At 41.6% G+C, this 18,110-nt stretch overlaps 1 protein-coding gene across 1 annotated transcript in view; it reads right to left on the reverse strand.

The window, feature by feature from the left end:
* Positions 1–1,226: 1,226 nt before the first annotated feature.
* The window catches only part of Lgr5 (leucine rich repeat containing G protein-coupled receptor 5), a 72,653-nt gene continuing 55,769 nt past the window's right edge, over positions 1,227–18,110 (reverse strand). Inside the window, exons 11-17 of the mRNA XM_036169409.1 lie at positions 13,944–14,009; positions 11,913–11,984; positions 9,514–9,585; positions 8,546–8,671; positions 7,464–7,609; positions 5,098–5,181; positions 1,227–3,814 (exon numbers count right to left, since the gene is read on the reverse strand). Coding sequence (XP_036025302.1) covers positions 2,727–3,814; positions 5,098–5,181; positions 7,464–7,609; positions 8,546–8,671; positions 9,514–9,585; positions 11,913–11,984; positions 13,944–14,009 — 1,654 coding nt within the window. The 3' untranslated portion in view covers positions 1,227–2,726. The remainder of the gene's footprint in view (positions 3,815–5,097; positions 5,182–7,463; positions 7,610–8,545; positions 8,672–9,513; positions 9,586–11,912; positions 11,985–13,943; positions 14,010–18,110) is intronic.

Genomic DNA, 18,110 nt, shown 5'->3' on the forward strand with positions numbered 1-18,110 from the left:
GAAACCATCAGTTTAAATCACTTACTTTAGACAACGTTGTTAGTTTTAAAAATTTGTTTTCACTACTGTCCAGCCTAGAAATCTTCACTGTATATTTTTCTTGCTGATCTATTCATCTGTGGAGACGGATTCCAAGTCTTTCTCCACTGCCCTGTAGTGGAGAACTTGTATCAGACACGTAAGAGCAGTGTTGTGTATGAGACGCAACTAGTGTTTTGGTATGAGAGTGTAATGGCATGTGGGGGTTTATTTTGAAAAAGGGTAGATACAAGTGTTTTCTCTTAAAAAGATTACGTTGTTGACGGTGCTTCCTCGAGCAGGAAAGGCAGGTGTGCTGCTAGAACTTGGTGCTAACTTAGATTGTGCAGAAAAGAAGTGTGCCAAGAAGAAAGATTAGGGTCCATTCTGTGTCTGTTACCCAGGCTAAAAGGAATGGGGTTAAGAGGAACAAGCTACTATTGCACCCAAAAATTGATGAAGCATGTTTGCATGATCCCAGTAACTAGGCATACCTGTTAACTAGGTTTGGGATGTAGCACATGGTTAAGTCTGATGGACAAGTGGGAAACAGTGTCAGGAATCCTGGGGATGTGCTGTAAACATTGGCTGCTTTTAGCAATGATGCTGGTCCTCCATAGTATATAACCTAGAAAGGCGTAGTCAGATCCCCATCAAGGCTGCCAGTCTGACACAGAAAACCAACTCCATTTCTTAGGTTTTGGGGAAAGGGAACTGAGCAGAAACAGTGCATTTTATTGTGTACCGGGAGCACATGTTCTTGGCATGGTCATGAAATGTGTTTCTGTTAAATTTATATTTACAAATTAAATTTATAGAACACTCATGTCCATCCTATATAATTTAAGATTGGTCCGTTTTTCACACCCCCCCCCCCCCAATTGGATATAAAAATGTTTTTTGTTTCTTTTGTTACTAAGAAATTTGCAACTAGTGTGGACTGGAAAATCTAAATCATCACTGAGGACAATAAATTATACTAAAGCTATGACTTATCAGCTAGCTACAGGGAAGATAATTCTGGAGCTAAAAAGACCTTTTGATTTATTCTCAAGAAAAATTTATTTAAGATGAGTCCAATATGTCTAAAGGATTAGAGCACAAATATATGAAAAATACACACTAAAATGGAAAATGTTAGGAGATCATGTATGTGTCTGTACTGTCAATCAATAGACTTGAAGATTTTTTTTTGCAAGTTGCACATTTTATTAAAAATTTATTTTGTGCCCAGTAGAAAAGCAAATTTTAAGTCTATTTACAAGCACTATGTATTTACATATATTACATACAATTAATGCATTTAAGGAAAATGGGCAGAGAAACAATATATTTGGAAGAATATGTCACTGTACATGGTTTATTATCATGTTATTTTATGTCACTGTGTCTTTACTGCAGTAATAAATACAATTCTATATGTACACATCTTATAAAACATCTCATAAATGTATTTTTTTAAAAAAAAATTCCACATTAAAACATCTGATCAAAATAAAACATGCTTATATAAAAATAAATCTACCCAACAGCCTTTTGGTTTTGGGTGCCATGAAGCTAATGTAGGATCATGGAAGTTAAGAATAAACCCTTTCACTTTTCAAATTTAATAGTTTGGATGAAAACATCTAACACCTGTGTTAATACGGAGTAAGCAGAGAGGTCATGTTCTTGTTATCAGGTGGTTGATCAAAAAAGGACACAGCTAAAACCAAGCTACATAGAAAGACTGATACTTTGCACAGTTCTGTTGAGTCCAAAGTGTCATGAGGCATGTTGCTGGAGGCAGTAGAGACAGGTGTGTGAGGTTACTCAGTGGACTTATGGATGTATGTCCTGCCTGCCTTTGAGCATCTCGCAGTGCACAACCATTTGAGGCAATGACAAAACATCTCCCCCAAAGCATGCTCCCACTCAGAAACAAATGTAAATCCCACACTCGCTTACTAGGTAGGCCCATTGCTGACAAGGAACTTTCTGAGCTTTGGACACCAGGAATTTAAAAATGAATCAGGTAAGTCAAATTTTACCTGTACTTCATCACTTTAGGGACAATTTAAGTTAATTTTCCTTTCAATAAATGTATAGCCAGTGTTATTTCACCAAGGGAGAAAGCACTGAGTGCTTATTTATAAAACCCAGTATGTGCGAATTTATGTGCGAATGAGTTAAAACTGTCTCAAATTATTCATCCAAGAAACTAGAGTCATGGAAAGACTCTTTCTGACAAAAGGACAAAAATGTCTCCACATGGCCATTAAAATCAAATCCTGTGGGCAATGTAACCCATTTAAAAAAATCCTTATATCACCTTATAATATTAACCTTCTTCTAAGGAATTTGTCAACTTAAATATACCCACTGTGTCGTTCAATGAATCCTTCACTACCCAGTGATTATGCTGGTGAGTTTGAAGATCATACAATTAAAACTAGAGAGTTTATTTTTTGAAGAGCATGTCACCTGCTTTTCAGATCTAGGCTCATCTAAGTAACGTGATGGATAGCTAGCTGAGCAAGTTATGCAAGCAGTGTTTAGACTCATACATCGCTCTCAAGTACCAGTAAGGTATTCGCTTTTCCATACTAACTTATAGATGTCTGCTTGTATTGTAAGCTAGGTTTCAGCTCAGCTCTTCTTAGCTACTGCTCTGATACAAATCTTTGTGCAGGTTTCCCACTTTTGAAAACGTTCCCCTCGCAAATTATCTAGAGGCATGGGACAAAGGCTACTGAAGAAAGGTGACAGCTTTCTGTCATTGGATAAGCCGGTGATGACCCAGAATTGGAAGGCAAGTCATAGGCTATGCTGGCATGCGTAAAGGCGACCAAGGCTTGGGTTGAGTCACAGGATCGTTTTTCAACATCATCAGAGTTAATGGATAGCAGACTTGGGTGTTTTGATCTCGTCCAGAAATGGGTTTGCTTTCCTAGGCTGCCCATATCCTCCTTAAAATGGGGGTTGAAGATGATGTAGAGAAGGGGATTGAGACATGCAGGTAGTGGGACAATCACTAGGAGTATAAACTTAATTACTTCAGGACTGATAAATGTGAGGTTTAGCAAAGAGGAGAAGGACAAGAAAGCCACAGGGCAGTAAAGGATACAGTTGGCGAAGAGTAACAAGGCAATGTGTTTCACCATAGAACAGTCCCAAAGATTCTCCAGGTCTCCTTTGTCCAAATTGCAGTAGAGCTTGGTGTACGCAATGGTCATTATGAGGAAACAGAGGGAGTTGAGCAAGACGAGAGCCACCATGTAGCCGGTGGTGCTGGGCTCCCCAAAGGGCAAGGGCAGGCAGAGCGGGGAGGCATTATACTCACTGCCTCCCAGCAAGGGGACAGCGGCAATGGTCAGGGCTAACAGGACACACAGCAACATGATCACCTTCAGGCCAGAAAGGGGAGTTTTCATTTCAAACTTTGAAGAACATTTGCTAGAAAGACCACGTTCCAGGGCTGCCAGAGTGAGCAGGAAAACAGATGATTCTGAAGCAAACATGGACAGGAAGCCAACAATCTGGCAACCGATTCCATCTTCCCACCACGCACCGTGTTGTGCAAAACTACCAAACGTGAATGTGTCCACAATGGCCAGCACAGCACTGGAGACCCCCATGGTCATGTTCACTACCGCCATGACCCCAATGAGGAGTTTTATGGAAGAGATGTACAGAGTGGTTCTGAACACTGTGGACATCACCAAGGCATTACAGGAAAGCGCCAACACTGCTATGATCCACACTCCGATTCTGATGAGCCAGCTACCGAATAGGTGGTCACAGGGCTTGAAGGGACCTGAGTGTAGAAGGAAGAGAGAGTCCTGTGTCAGATTGGGGCAACAGATATAGCAAACTTGCCAAGAAACACAGCTGGGTAACAGCCACTGTAACCACAGTGCCCACATAGCTTGCTCCCGCTTCCTGCCCACCGTGAAGTTTCCACAGCACTGAGCCACTGATGCTCCAGGTTTTTGTGTTCCCAGAGGATATATAGAAAACTAAAAATGGGAGACCTCAGTCCCAAGACATAGCATCAGGGACAATGTGAAAAGCCAGATCCCCTGGACTTCTCACTAAGACCTTGAGAACAGTTTCTATGGTTCCGTAGTCCAAGAGAGAGATTCCTAGGGAAATAGTTCATATGAGACATAGTATGGGTATCAGGAGTGTGCATTTTATGGAAACCTTAGAGAGCAAGGAACACTTATTTATTGGAAATAAAATATTCATTGCCTTTCTCCCAATAAATTACCTACATTTTTAAAAAAAGGAATAGGACAATTTAATGAATTCAATATTTTAAAAACTCGTCAGTATTCTATTTGTTTTCACTTTTTTTTTTTTTTTGTTTTTTTAAGACAGGGTTTCCCTGTGTAGCTTTGCACCTTTCCTGGAACTCACTCTGTAGCCCAGGCTGGCCTTGAACTCACAGAGATCCGCCTGGCTCTGCCTCCTGAGTGCTGGGATTAAAGGCATGTGCTACCACCGCCCGGCACTTTTTTTTTTTTTTTTTTTTTTTTTTTTGTAAATACAGGGTCTTTCTACATAGTTCTGGCTGTTCTGGAACTATGTAGACCAGGCTGGCCTTGAGCTCAATGAGACCCACCTGCCTATGCCTCCCAAGTGTAGGGTAAGGACTAAAGGTGTGCACGACCATACTCAGCAAGGCAGAGTCTTGAGAGTGTTAAATGAACACTTCATTGTTGGGTTAAATTCCCAGACCCTAAATGGTTATTTATAGACAAGATCTAAATTATTAAAAATGTATTGATGATATAAAGCAAGCTTATGGAGTACTCTTCCATGCTAAATAGCAATAGTGCCTTCAAAATCACATATGCCAACTCTTTAGTTTGATTAAGCTCAATCAACAGTTCTCCACAAAAGTGCTACTTGTGAGTGGAAAATGACCCTAGCGAATGGAGCTTGTTCATATTTTGTAAGCTCCAGTTGTCAGGCACAGGGACGAGCCGTGAGGTGGCAGAGATTTTACTTCTGGAACACAGCCACAGTGGTCTACAGCCTTAGCGTCCAAGTGGTCCTTGGATACCGCTGCGGTTTCTTATGTCTCTCTCTCACCTGGAGAAGGCGAACACTGCACAGATTGAAGGGCTTGCAGGTCCTCCTCGAAGTCCAGCAGGAAATCTTCAAGGTCTCGCTCATCTGCAGGGATGAGAAACCCTGGAGCAGTTAGTTTTCTCATGAGGAGAGGCTCAGGCTGCCCGCAAGACAGGAATTGTCACAAAGAGAAATGAAGGCAAGGTGACAGGTCCTTAGAATGTCCTTTGTTGATGTTCTAGACAATCTACTCTGGTGGTGTTCTGGCAGAACTGAGGTTGAGGAGGAAGGGTGCTGTACTCAGGGTTAATACCCAAGTCCTCCAGTTCTGATGTTCCCTGGAGCTTGTGATGGTCCTAAATTGCAGACCTAAATCCATGCTAGGAACCACAGTTTATCCAGTTTTATTATTATTTTTTTAAGATTTATTTATTTATTTATTATGTACACAGAAGAGGGTGCTAGGTCTCATTACAGATGGTCGTGAGCCACCATGTGGTTGCTGGGAATTGAACTCAGGACCTCTGGAAGAACAGCCAGTGCTCTTAACCTCTGAGCCATCTCTCCAGCCCTTATCCAGTTTTCTAAGGACTGGGGATGCTGCTCAGTGGTAGAATATTTGCTTGGCATGCTCAAGAGCCTAGGTGTGATCTCCAGCACCGCTCAGAAACTTCCTTTAAGATGGGAGAGAGGAGAGGAGAGAACAATTCTCTAACATTAATAGCTTCGGTACAAATGTTCTAGGCTGCTTCCGCTGGCCACAAGATGGAAAATCCGTTTGGGTGTCCCTTGGGGTAATTTTGTATAATAAAAATCTGTATAATAAAAAAGTAACAACAAGGTGCTTGGTTTAGAAAACTATCTTTTAAAAAAATGAATTTTGTGATTTAACACATTTTCTCCAAAGATGTACATTTTCTTGGTTTTGTGTGAGACTTGGACATCAGCATTTGTGTTTGTGTGCGCGTGTGCGTGCGTGCGCGTGCGTGCGTGCGTGCGTGCGTGCGCGTGCGTGCGTGCGTGTGTGTGTGTGTGTGTCTATGTGTAGAGGCCAGAAGACCATTTCAGGTGAACATGTGGTCACTCAAAGGAACACGTGGATGTGTAGGTAGGTGATGGGATACTCAACATCTTCCCTTCGTTATCATCGGAGACAGTGTCTCTCACGGGGCTGGCTGATCATCCAGCTCCGGCTGTTTCCCTGTGCCTCACAGCACTAAGGTTACAGGCACTAGCTGCCACATCCCAGGCTTTTAAAAAATGTGGGTGTTGGAGGATCTGAACTCTATTCCTCATGCTTGTGCACCAAACACTTCACTCACTCAGTCACCTCCCCAGCTCCGGCATCGCTATTTTTTCCAAACCCTTTGGTGTTATTCTAACACACGGGTCATTGTTGAGAATCACTGATCTCCGAAAATAAATTTCATGAAGGACATTAGTGCTATTATGTAGTCCCAGGAGCTGATGTAGTGTCTGGACCATAACGGGGCTCTATAGTTTTAAATTTTTAATGTTTAATGAATAAACATAGAAGAGATTAGAGTTGGTGCGCAGGGACAGCCACAACTAAAGGAAGAAGAGCAAGATACATGCTGTGTGACAACAAACAAACAAACAACAAACAAACAAGGCTATTAGCTCCTTCAACTGATAGGCAAGTGGCTAAGTTAAGAAAACGTGCAGACAGGTTGAATTACACCTCGGAATCAACAAATCACCAAGGCCCGAAGACTGAGAAGCTATTCTGTTAGGCCTTGTGCAAACTCGCAAGGTTGGCAGGGAAGGGAGGGGGTGCCGCCTAAGGCGCCTCTTCAGCCCCACAGGTGTGGTGGAGAGACATTGCTTTCTGTTTAAGTAACGTCTTACTGCAAGGAAAGCCAAGGGCCGTGCAGACATGATCTCATTTCACCTTCCTGACAGATACCCCTGTGGGGGACTAGAGGAACACGATACAGAATCCGTCGGTTGAGAAACCGAATTCTTAGGCCCTTCTGCTCAAATATGGAGGAATTAAAAATGTCTGTCCACTCACCTCACCCCCTACTTCCTCCAGGCCAGGAAAAAAAAAGGGTGTATTTTTCTCTTTCAGTGAAAGAAGCAAAGAAGGATATTTGAAGAAAAAAAAAAAAAGGATAGGATCCTTTAAAAAAGTATGGAAATGTTGATAAAGTAATCACCTCTGAGGACTGTGTATGCTAAGGAGGATCTAATTATAAATAAAAATAGAACAGATGGCAAAATGTCTTTTTGAGTGTTTACAAAGTAATACTGATTCTCCACTTGCTGGGTGATTACAGAGGGACTCTTGAACTTTCCATGGTCTGTTTAATAACTTTTTGAGACCTTTCTGGCAACAATTTCCTCACCACGACAGCAGTTCTTACCTTGAACTTGAAATAGCCCAGCATCTTTCTTATGAAGGTCGTCCACACTGCTGTTACCACCTTTATTCCATGGATTAGAAATCTTATAGACATTCTCACACACTCCAAATGCGCAACACTGATAAGCATAAGGCATTTCAATAATCCTTTAAAGAAAAAAAATATACATTTAAAAAAGATGGGTCATGAAATATAATGTCTGCTTTTGGAGTTTAGGCTAAATGGATACTCCAAAATACATGCTATTTGAATAAAGGCTTGCATTCCAGTAATACTGGTAACCACAGTTATTAAAATTTACCATCATCAGATATTTATCATTTTGGAAGTTGAGTGATATGATTTAAATGATGGAAATTTTCCATAATAAAATGGTTTAAAAAATGAATGGTAGAAAAATTATGACAACATTATGTTAGGTAACTATAATATGCCATAAATTTCTATGCATATGTGGATTCTAATAACTTAGATGATGTGAAACATAGTCTAGAAGTAAACAACATAAAATGTTTAAGGTGGCATTTTGAAATATATATACTTTTTTCTTTTCTGTACTATCTTTTGGGACTTTATTACTTTTTGGGTTTTAAAAACATGCAGACAGTATTGTGGTTCAAGACATATATATGTACACACAAAATCTTTCAAACATTCCTTTATTGCTAATAAGCACAGCAGGTTTTTAAACAGTACTGCTTCCTCAAACAGGCATTAATTTAGTATATTTTACTACACCACATACATGCTAGATGAATTAAAAATTGTAAACAGGAGTGTAGTAATGTTACAATGTTATTTAATTACACGGCCCAGTATATATCCCATGGATCAATGCTTCTTAAACTCTTTTTATGAACTCTGTGATTCCAGAAAGCATCTTTGAGAGGGAAAGGAAGTGTGGTCAGGAAGACAGTCTCCCACTTCAGGCTTATCCTAACAGTGCTCCAGGGGTGGGGACTCGAGGCATGAAATGCAATTCAAAAGGGTCTCATGACCTCATAAATTTAGAAATCACTGTAACATGTCTATTTTTTCGCATGACCACAAATGTATCTTATTAGTTTCAATGACAAACTCACTTGAGCTCTGGGAAGTTTGCAGATGGTATCAGGCTCTGTAAGGCACGATTTCCTGTTAATTTTAAGTGAGTTAAACCATGTAACCCAGTTACAGGGAAAGATGACAGGAGGTTGGATGATAGGTCCCTGCAAAACATCAAACAATTGGCTTTTAGTAGTCTACATTAGCATGAAATGTTTATGTTTACAAAAGCAGCCTAAAGATGCTTAGACTGCTCAATAAAAACCTCCAAGCAGAGTTCTTACTCTTAATGGTAAAACTAACCACTTTGGTTTCAGTTTCTGATAGCTTTTTCTATTTACAATCAGAATTAGAGGGGGGCATGCTTTAAATGCATTAAAATTGTTCTATATTTGGCTGGGCAGTGGTGGGGCACACGTTTAATCCCAGCACTTGTGAGGCAGAGGCAGGTGGATCTCTGTAAGTTTGAGGTCAGCCTGGTCTACAGAGTGAGATCCAGGCCAGCCAGGGCTACATAGAGACCAATCTTGAAAAACAAAACAAACAAAAACCCAACCAACCAAACAAAAAAAGTTGTTCTATGTTTAGCCTCTTTTCGTCAAGTGGGGACAACTAAAATCAGTGGGAAATATACATTTATTTGAAAAGTGAATGGAATGACCAGTGAAAAGTTTCAAGGTTTCTTACTGCCAGAGAGGGAAGAAGAGGGATAGAATAAATGAATTGTCAGCTTATTCCATTCTGCCTGATTTCTCAGCAAAACTAGACAATTTCATTTGAATAAGCAGCAGCTCCCCTCCCCCCCATCACCCAGATCTTCAGTAATCCACTTAAGGGCCCCGATGGCCCTGGAGAAGCCGGGTGTCTTCCCTGGCCAGGGCATAGCTCTAGGCATGGAGAACACAGAACACGGGCTGTGTGTTGGGAGTGACTTCAAAAACTAACATTTTCACTAATAGACGGTCACTAATTATTGAAAGACCTTCCATAAAGAAGAAATACTCACAGCTTGATTAGAGATGGCAATGTAGAAAATGCATTGGGGTGAATCATGGCAATTTTATTCCAAGCTAAGTTCCTGTTTTTTAAAAAAAGGCAAATGAGTAGAGTACGTTAGAAAGAACACATGACATTTTATCGTATGTATCCAGTCTCTACCCACATTTAATTTCCATTCAAATGAGGAATAGCCAGCTCATCAAAGTCTCCTTCAGATAAAGATATTGTGACATAAAATGACAAAAGATAGAACTTTAAATCAGTCCTGTTTGAAGTAATCAGGTGGATATTTTAGTTTTATTCTCTTTTTGCTAACAAGGTAGACTTTATCATGGATGCAAATTTTTATTCCGGTTTTTCTAAAATGCATGGAGATAGGGAGAGGCAAAAAGCAGAATCTCTTTCTCCGACAAGAGAGTACATTTTAAATTATGAAATGATCCTGGGCACACGGCGAAACTCAACCAACAATGTGTGCCTGTCACCCATCTATGGCAAGCCCTGAAACAGAGGTGTTTTCAAGACAATTCTCAGTAAAAGATGTGGACAAGTGAATACCCAGCTGGGATCTAAGTGAAACGGGAGAAAACATATGTTAGAAATAAAATCCTTCAAAGTGAGGGAAAATATTTTATGGAGAAATGAAATCTACTGCCACATATACACAACAAAGTGAAGAACATTTAAAATCACTAGCAAAAACTTTTCTGGGTAATTCATTAGAGACAAAGCCAGGCGGTGGTGGCACAGCTTTTAATCCCAGCACTGGAGAGGCAGAGCCAGGCGGATCTCTGTGAGTTCGAGGCCAGCTGGGTCTACAGAGGGAGATCCAGGAAAAGGCACAAAGCTACACAGGGAAACCCTGTCTCAACCCCCTCCCCCCTCAAAAAAAAAATCATCGGAGACGAGAACTGATGAATTGTCAGAGACCAGTACATTTTAAAACATGAACTATGAATTTAAGACTCCACCCCCACCCCACCCACCCCCAACATTTCCTCTCTCCCTTCCTTGGTGCTGGGGATCAAAGCAAGACCTTGCAAACGCTGGCAAGCGTTCCTCTACTGAGACTTTATTTTTTTTTTTAAACGTCTAAGACATTAAGGTAAGTAAGAGTGGGGCTTTTGAGAAAATTGGAAGTGATCAGTGTCGGTGTTTCTCAGATTCAGATAAGTGCCTGACACTGGGCCCCCGTGTTACCGCCAATGAATTGAATTCATAGAATAGTTGTTAAATAGTTTTTAAAGGGAATCTTCCTCCTTTCACAGGAATGTGGAAGCCAGAGTACTATCTCAGGTACCTTTCCAAAAATGCCGTCCACCATGATTTTTGAAACCGGGTCTCTCCCTGACCTCCAGCTTATTTCATTGGGCTGAACCAGCTGGGCAGCGAGCCCCAGAGCTCCGCCCACCTCTGTCCTCCACACCAGGATAGTGTGTGTGTGTGTGTGTGTGTGTGTGTGTGTGTGTGTGTGTGTGTGTGTGTTTGTGGGCTCATTCCATTTGAGTTTAAACTCTCAGGTTGCAGACAGGATTATTGTGCAGACTTCTGAGCAGTCACTCTCCTTTCTTTGACAACAAGAGTGCATTTTAGAGGATTTGTTGAACGCATAGTTACCAATTCACTACTCCTTTTTTGTTTTTGTTTTTGTTTTTCAAGACAGGGTTTCTCTGTGTAGCTTTGCGCCTTTCCTGGATCTCCTCCCTCTGTAGACCAGGCCGGCCTCGAACTCACAGAGATCCACCTGGCTCTGCCTCCCGAGTGCTGGGATTAAAGGTGTGCGCCACCACCACCCGGCACACTACTCCTATTTTTAACCTTTTAAAACTTACATTTTGAGAGGGTCTTACTGTGTAGCCCTGGCTAGTCTGGAATCTGCGGTGCACACCAGACTAGTCTCAAACTCACAGAGATCTACTTGCCTCTGGCTTACACGTACTTTGTTTAAAGATGAACACACTATGCCTGGGTACAAATTTACTACTTCTAATTTTTTCCCCCTGGAAATTATGAGAAGCAAAATATATCGCCCACAAGGCGGGGCAGAGGAGGGAGCGGAAGACCCAGGAGCAGGAGCAGGAGGAGGTGGCTCTCTTGGTTCCGGGACGCTGGACGCTGGAGGTAGACCGAGCAGAGTTCTCCAGAGAACACCGCAGGTCTGCCCTATACCTTTGCCAGACCCTGCAACCTACCCCTTCATTTGTAAGTTACCTCACAAAATAAACCTCCCTTTGAACTACGTGGAGTGGCCTTAATAATTTCACATATATATATATATATATATTTTTAAAACAGAAAACAGACGTACGGCGGCACAATGGTAAAAGGACATAGTGAAATAAAAATCCTGGAGGTCTAACAGAGAGAAGGAGTCAGTGCTGTGGGGGTGTGGGAGGTGGTACTCACAGAGATCGGAGGTTAAATAACTGCTCGAACGTGTCACCTTTAATTTCATAGATGTCATTATGCCGCAGGTCGCTGAAAAGAAAGCGTTCCAAAGACCGACATCAGTTAATGTTTCCAACAGACTACAGAGAAATTTTTACACTAGGATTGTATGTTCTTAATCAAAGGAGCAGAGGAAGTGTGAGTATCTCAGAAGAAGTGTGACTATCATCTCTTAATCAGGAAATTATTATTATTATTATTATTATTATTATTATTATTATTATTATTTCAAGACAGGGTTTCCCTGTGTAGCTTTGCGCCTTTCCTGGAACTCACTTGGCAGCCCAAGCTGGCCTGGAACTCACAGAGTTCTGCCTGGCTCTGCCTCCCGAGTGCTGGGATCAAAGGCGTGCGCCACCACCACCCGGTGGAAATTATTTTTTTGTCTAGTAAATAACACTGTAATTTTTTTATATTCAAGCAAGTCTTGACTCTCACTCAAGGCAGCTGCTCCCCTCCAGAGGGTATAAAACAATCCACGTACACTGTCATCACTCAATGGGAAGAATGATGGCTTAGCATGCATGAAGGCCTGGCTCTGTCCCTAGCACTGCATAAACCAAGTGTGGCAGTGCGTGCCTATAAGTCTAGCCCCCAGGAAGTGGAAAAAGGAGAGACATAAGTTCGAGGTCATCCTTAGCTCTGAGGCCAGCCTGGGACACATGTGATCCTTTCTCAAAAGACAAGACAGCAGGGGGCCCTTGAGAAGACCCTGTCTGTAAAAGTGCTTGCCATGCAAGCCTGCTGACGTGCATTTGATTCCTCCTAACCCCTGGAATACAAGGGAAAGTGGAAGAGAACTCACTTCACGAACTTGTCTTGGGATCTCTACATGCGGGGTCTTGTACATGTACACCTGTCCTCTCTCCCCCTGCCTCTGTCACACACACACACACACACACACACACACACACACACACACCCAAACAGAACAAAACCCCAAATTAACAATACAAAGAGACACTTGAGGACACTTTTCTTTCTTTCCCTGAGCCCTTATTGTGTTCCTTAAAGGCCTTCAGAAGTGTCAAACCTATTTTTAATTATGTATCTGTGTATGGGTATGTGCACGTGTATGCTGCTCACTCCTCAAGCTGGAGTTAGAGGTGGTTGAGAGCTGCCCACTGTGGGTGCTGGAGGCCTTCTCTTCTCCTCTGAAGGAGTACTGGGTGCTCTTAACCACAGAGCCATCTCTCCATCCCCCCCCCCCCCCCCGAATCTTTACATTTTAGAAAATGAATTCATGTTTTCTTCCTCCATGACCCAAAGGCTGTGAGGGGAAAACTAAGTATCACATGAAAGGTGGTTGATAAATGGAAGCATGGCTACAAACCAAGGTGGAGGGAGTCGTTTTAAGAGGAACTCCAAAGTGCATAAGAAGTGTCCATGGGGGGGGGTTGGGGATTCAGCTCAGTGGTAGAGCGCTTGCTCAAGTGACAATGAGTCACCTCCTGTGGAGATGACTATCATGAAACAAACCGCCCAACGGAAGGGAGTAGCACCGCCCACCGGAAGGGTGAGTTTTGTCGTATTTGAGAAAGAGGAGCACTTAGCCCGTGAGTCGGGCACACACCTGTAATCCCAGCACGTGGGAGGCAGGGAAAAGAAGGCCCAGAAGGAGATCAGGGCCAGCCTGTGCTACAGGAGACCTTGTATGAATGAAAAAGAAGAAGTTTCTCAAGCTCAGACTCAACCAGTTTCCTAATACATTGAGTTGGGAAAAACAAAGGAGAAAAGTACATCTGTGCACTGACTATTTTATTAATAACACAGGACGTGGATGAGACAAGTACTATTTTCCAACTTTCTAGGCACCTTCCACTGTCAAATCTTGTGTGTGTAAGAAGGACAAATGCCACTGTGTTGCTGGTGAGCCACAGGGTAGAGGTAACAATGACCCTGAAAAGTGTGAGTTTGGGCTTCTGACCTTTTTGTTGAGTGACTTAGAGACACACTAAGTAGTAACAATATGATGTTTCAAAGACGTACATTTTCTGAAGTTTTTGGCAGCCTGACAAACTGGGTAAGTCTTCGAGCAGGTTGTAAGACAAATCTCTGGAAAGCAAAAGGCGTGAGAGAGAAAAATATGTTACACATTAATCTTAAGGAAACACATCCTTTTCCCTGAAGATGATATCCAAGGCAAACTCTGGACAATTCCACAGCCCTGACAAGCAGCAGGTAGACACGGGCATTATTGGATTAGGCAATAGGTTCAAGATATTTACTGAAATGTAACTATTATACTTCTTTAATTGATTTAAATAATTTACTTAATGAATTTATTTATTTTGTTAGTGATGATCTACAGTGTTCTAGCTCTTACCTTACTGAAATGAGGACAGATTAAATTAAATCACTGTGCCCCTGTCTCTGGAAGCTGCTATTTCTCCACAGCTAACACAAGTCATTGCTGGTTCTTTCCTAATCAACTTAAAAACCAAACCAAACCATTCAAAACCTAGCACTAACTTTGAAATCAATCACCATGGGGGGGGGGGGAATCAAAGAGAGGCTTCAGCCAAAACTCAACAAATTACAGAATAACAAAACCATCTGGACATATTTATACTATAATACAACTAATCTAAAACAAGCCATGGTAATTTGCAGAAAGTTAAAAAAAAAAGAAAGAAAACTGGTAGATGGAGTAACAGAGGTTAAAAAAATCTTGTCTCATGTTTTAAAAGCTATCAACTAATCAACTAACCATTTTCATGCTTGATTCTAATTCTTAAAACCACCAAAACAACTGGAAAAAAACTCAGTAGTATTTTTCTAAGAGGCTTTCAATTATCCTATCCTTATAATTGATCAATTTATCCTACATTTATTGAATGGATAGGTTTTATATAGGAAGAATTCAATTATTGCTTATAAATAATTCACATGAGGCTGTCTGTGAGTACGAATTCTAGCAGTTTGAAAGATTACTCCCTTCCCCCCAAACAAACAAAAAAATAAACTCACTAAAGTAAACAAATGGAAAACCTGTATATCTATGCAAAATATACATGTTTAACAACATAGCATGTAGTTTTGAAAAGTAGTGACTATATGAAAATGGACACATATATTGTCAAAGACGATAATGATTTGATTCATTCATTTCTTCAGGCTGCTCAGGGAGCCTGATATTTCTTACGTTTATATTGTGCAGCCCAGACAGGTGTTGAACTTGGGATCTTTACTTCCTCATCCTCCACAGTAACTGGGATTAGAGGCTGAAACTCAGCCTCTTCGCCCTCAGCTTCTCATTCTCACATATATCTTCGTAGGGAGTAAACAAAACTTTGTACACAAGGACATAGTATTGCATTTCGCCCGCCTCTTACTTAACGATTTCAGGGCTGACATGCACCAAGCATTTCATGTGTAGAGGCACCGTGTTTATAGCTTTACTTGTTTTTAATCCTGTGATCACTGACAGACAGTGACCCTGTGGGTGTCCTCATACAGAAAGGAATGACGTCCACAAGACCATCAGTTAGTAAGTGGAGAACACACATTTAGCCTAAATAGTGGACTAGATGATTTCTATGAAGGTAAAGCAAGGTAATAAATGCTCACACTGAAATCTCATATGTTAATGGGGAAAAACAACAACAACACAGGAAGGTAGCTCTCACACCAGTGCTTCCAAAAGTCCCTCTACTAAGGAGCAAGGTGATCTTTTGGGTTCTGGTATCAAAATTAATGAGTTTCTGTTGGCTCATAGAGTGGCCTGAGCATGGATTGATTTTCTTTTTCTTTCTGGTTTTCTTCTTAGAAGATACCTGCCTTGTCTATTTTTTAGGAATGTCATGAGGAACAAATGAATATTGTGGGTGGGGCATTGAAAACGGCAAGATAATATCATTAATGTATTTGTTTATGTGCATACATTCAAGTTCGAACAAGAAGGAACAGGATCTTTTCTGCTTGTTTACTTGCTTGAGACAGACTTATTATGCAGCCCAGATAGCTCTCGAGTTTCTCTGTAGCCCAAACTGTCCTCCAACGTGTGGTCCTTTTCCATGTCTTTCTTTTCTTTTCTTTTTCTTCTTTCTTTCTTTCTTTCTTTCTTTCTTTCTTTCTTTCTTTCTTTCTTTCTTTCTTTTGGCTTTTCGAGACAGGGTTTCTCTGTGTAGCTTTGCACTTTTCCTGGAACTCTCTTTGTAGACCAGGCTGGCCTCAAACTCACAGAGATCCACCTGCCTCTGCCTCCCCAGTGCTGGGATTAAAGGCGTGAGCCACCACCACCCGGCTTCCATGTCTTTTTTTAATGCCGAGTCTATAGGTATGGGCTACCATGGCTGGCTTGAAATATGTCTTGGATCTGGAAAGATAGCTCAGTAAAATGATTGTGACACACAGGCAAGGTAGGAGAATTCCTGGGGTTTGCTAGCCAATAATTCTTCTTTAGTGAGGAGACTTTGTCTCAAAAAACTAAGACAGAGGGGTTGGCAAGATGTCTCAGTGGGGAAAGGTGGTTGCCCCTGAATGTACATTAGAGAGAATTGGCTGTCATAAGTTGTCCTTCAATCTTTATATATACATTCTTGGTGGCACACACATGTGCACACACATGCCTGCTGTGGAATATTGTTCTGTATGCTGTGAATGTGTGTTGCTCTGATTGGTTGATATATAAAATGCTGATTGGCCAGTAGCTGGGCAAGAAGTATAGGTGGGGTGAGCAGACAAGGAGAATTCTGGGAAGAGGAGTCAGATTCAGGAGTCACCAGCCAGACACAGAGGAAGCAAGATGACAAGGCAGAACTGAGAAAAGATACCAAGCCACGTGGCTAAACATAAATAAAAATTATGGGTTAAATTAAGTGTAAGAGCCAGTCAGTAATAAGCTGGAGCTAATGGCCATACAGTTTATAAATAATATAAGCCTCTGTGTGTTTACTTGGGTCCCAGTGGCTTCAGGACTGGCAGGTGAGAGAGATTTGTCCTGACTGTGGGCCAGACAGGACACAGGAAAACTTCAGCTACACATGTGTACACAAGTACATAAATATAAAAAATTAAAAAAAACACAAGATGGGGAGTGATTGAGGGAAACACCTGGTGTTGACCTCTGGCATCTATATGCAATGTGCACATGCAAACACCACACACCCAAAGAAGCAACATTTTACAGAAGGAGTAATGGCATATGAAAAGGATGGACTGCCCGGCGGTGGTGGGGGTGGGGGGATCAGAGAACAACATGTAGTCATTTAATCCTTAGGGTTACCATCTGAAGGAAGTGGCTCTTTTGTTTTAAAGACTGGGAAACTGAGCGCCACAGGAGGGAAAAGAACTTGCTGAAGATAACGTGCTGCTTTCTAGGGAACTTAGAGTTAAACCAGGAAACCATGCTCTAGAGCCTCTGCTCCTAACTGGTTTCCCAAGTAGCTTTTGTTCACCTATGTGGCTGGGGACCTGGCTGTTGACCACCAGTTCCCTATGCAGCATAGAAGAGATGGACATGATTTAAACCCTGACTCCCTCCTTACCAGCTACAGTATGTGAAATCCCTCTTATGGCATTGATCCAGGCCAATCATGAAAATTAGTAAGCAGCAGACAATAGATGGTTTTGGGTACCCTCTACTAGTTTCATTAAGAAATGGAAGTAGAGGACTGGAGAAATGTTTCAGTGGTTAAGAGTAACTGTTGCTCTTGGTGAGGACCAATACCCGAGGTTGTCATCTGACCCCATATATGTGTGCTGGGACATTAGTCTAACAACACTTATGCGAGTGAACATGCACATACAAGATAAAAGTAAACAAAAAATTGTGATGCTTTCTTGCAGTGAGACTTTAATAAATATATCCCAGAGTCTCAATTCCTTTGTCTGAGGCTACACTTCATAGGGAAATGTAGGCTATAAGGACAAAGCTTGCTTTATATGCCTTCCTTCAGACATGTGTGAGTGATAAAACCTCCTGTGTGCTTCTACTGCACACCACGTCACTGAACATCTCCAGTGACAGGGTAGCCTGGGGATGGTGCGGAAGGGCAGAACCATGCTGCAGACAATCCCATCCTACATAACACCTGCATTATGCTGGTTCTGCTACTAAGAGGAGTCTGTGCTGAAATGACAGGTGGCTGACTGTGATAGGTGTCTATTCTACAAAAGAAGAATCATTTTATGAGAGAGTGAGAGTCCTTTAAT

The sequence above is a fragment of the Onychomys torridus genome, chromosome 20 (assembly GCF_903995425.1).
Source record: "Onychomys torridus chromosome 20, mOncTor1.1, whole genome shotgun sequence".
Classification (NCBI taxonomy): Eukaryota; Metazoa; Chordata; class Mammalia; order Rodentia; family Cricetidae; genus Onychomys; species Onychomys torridus.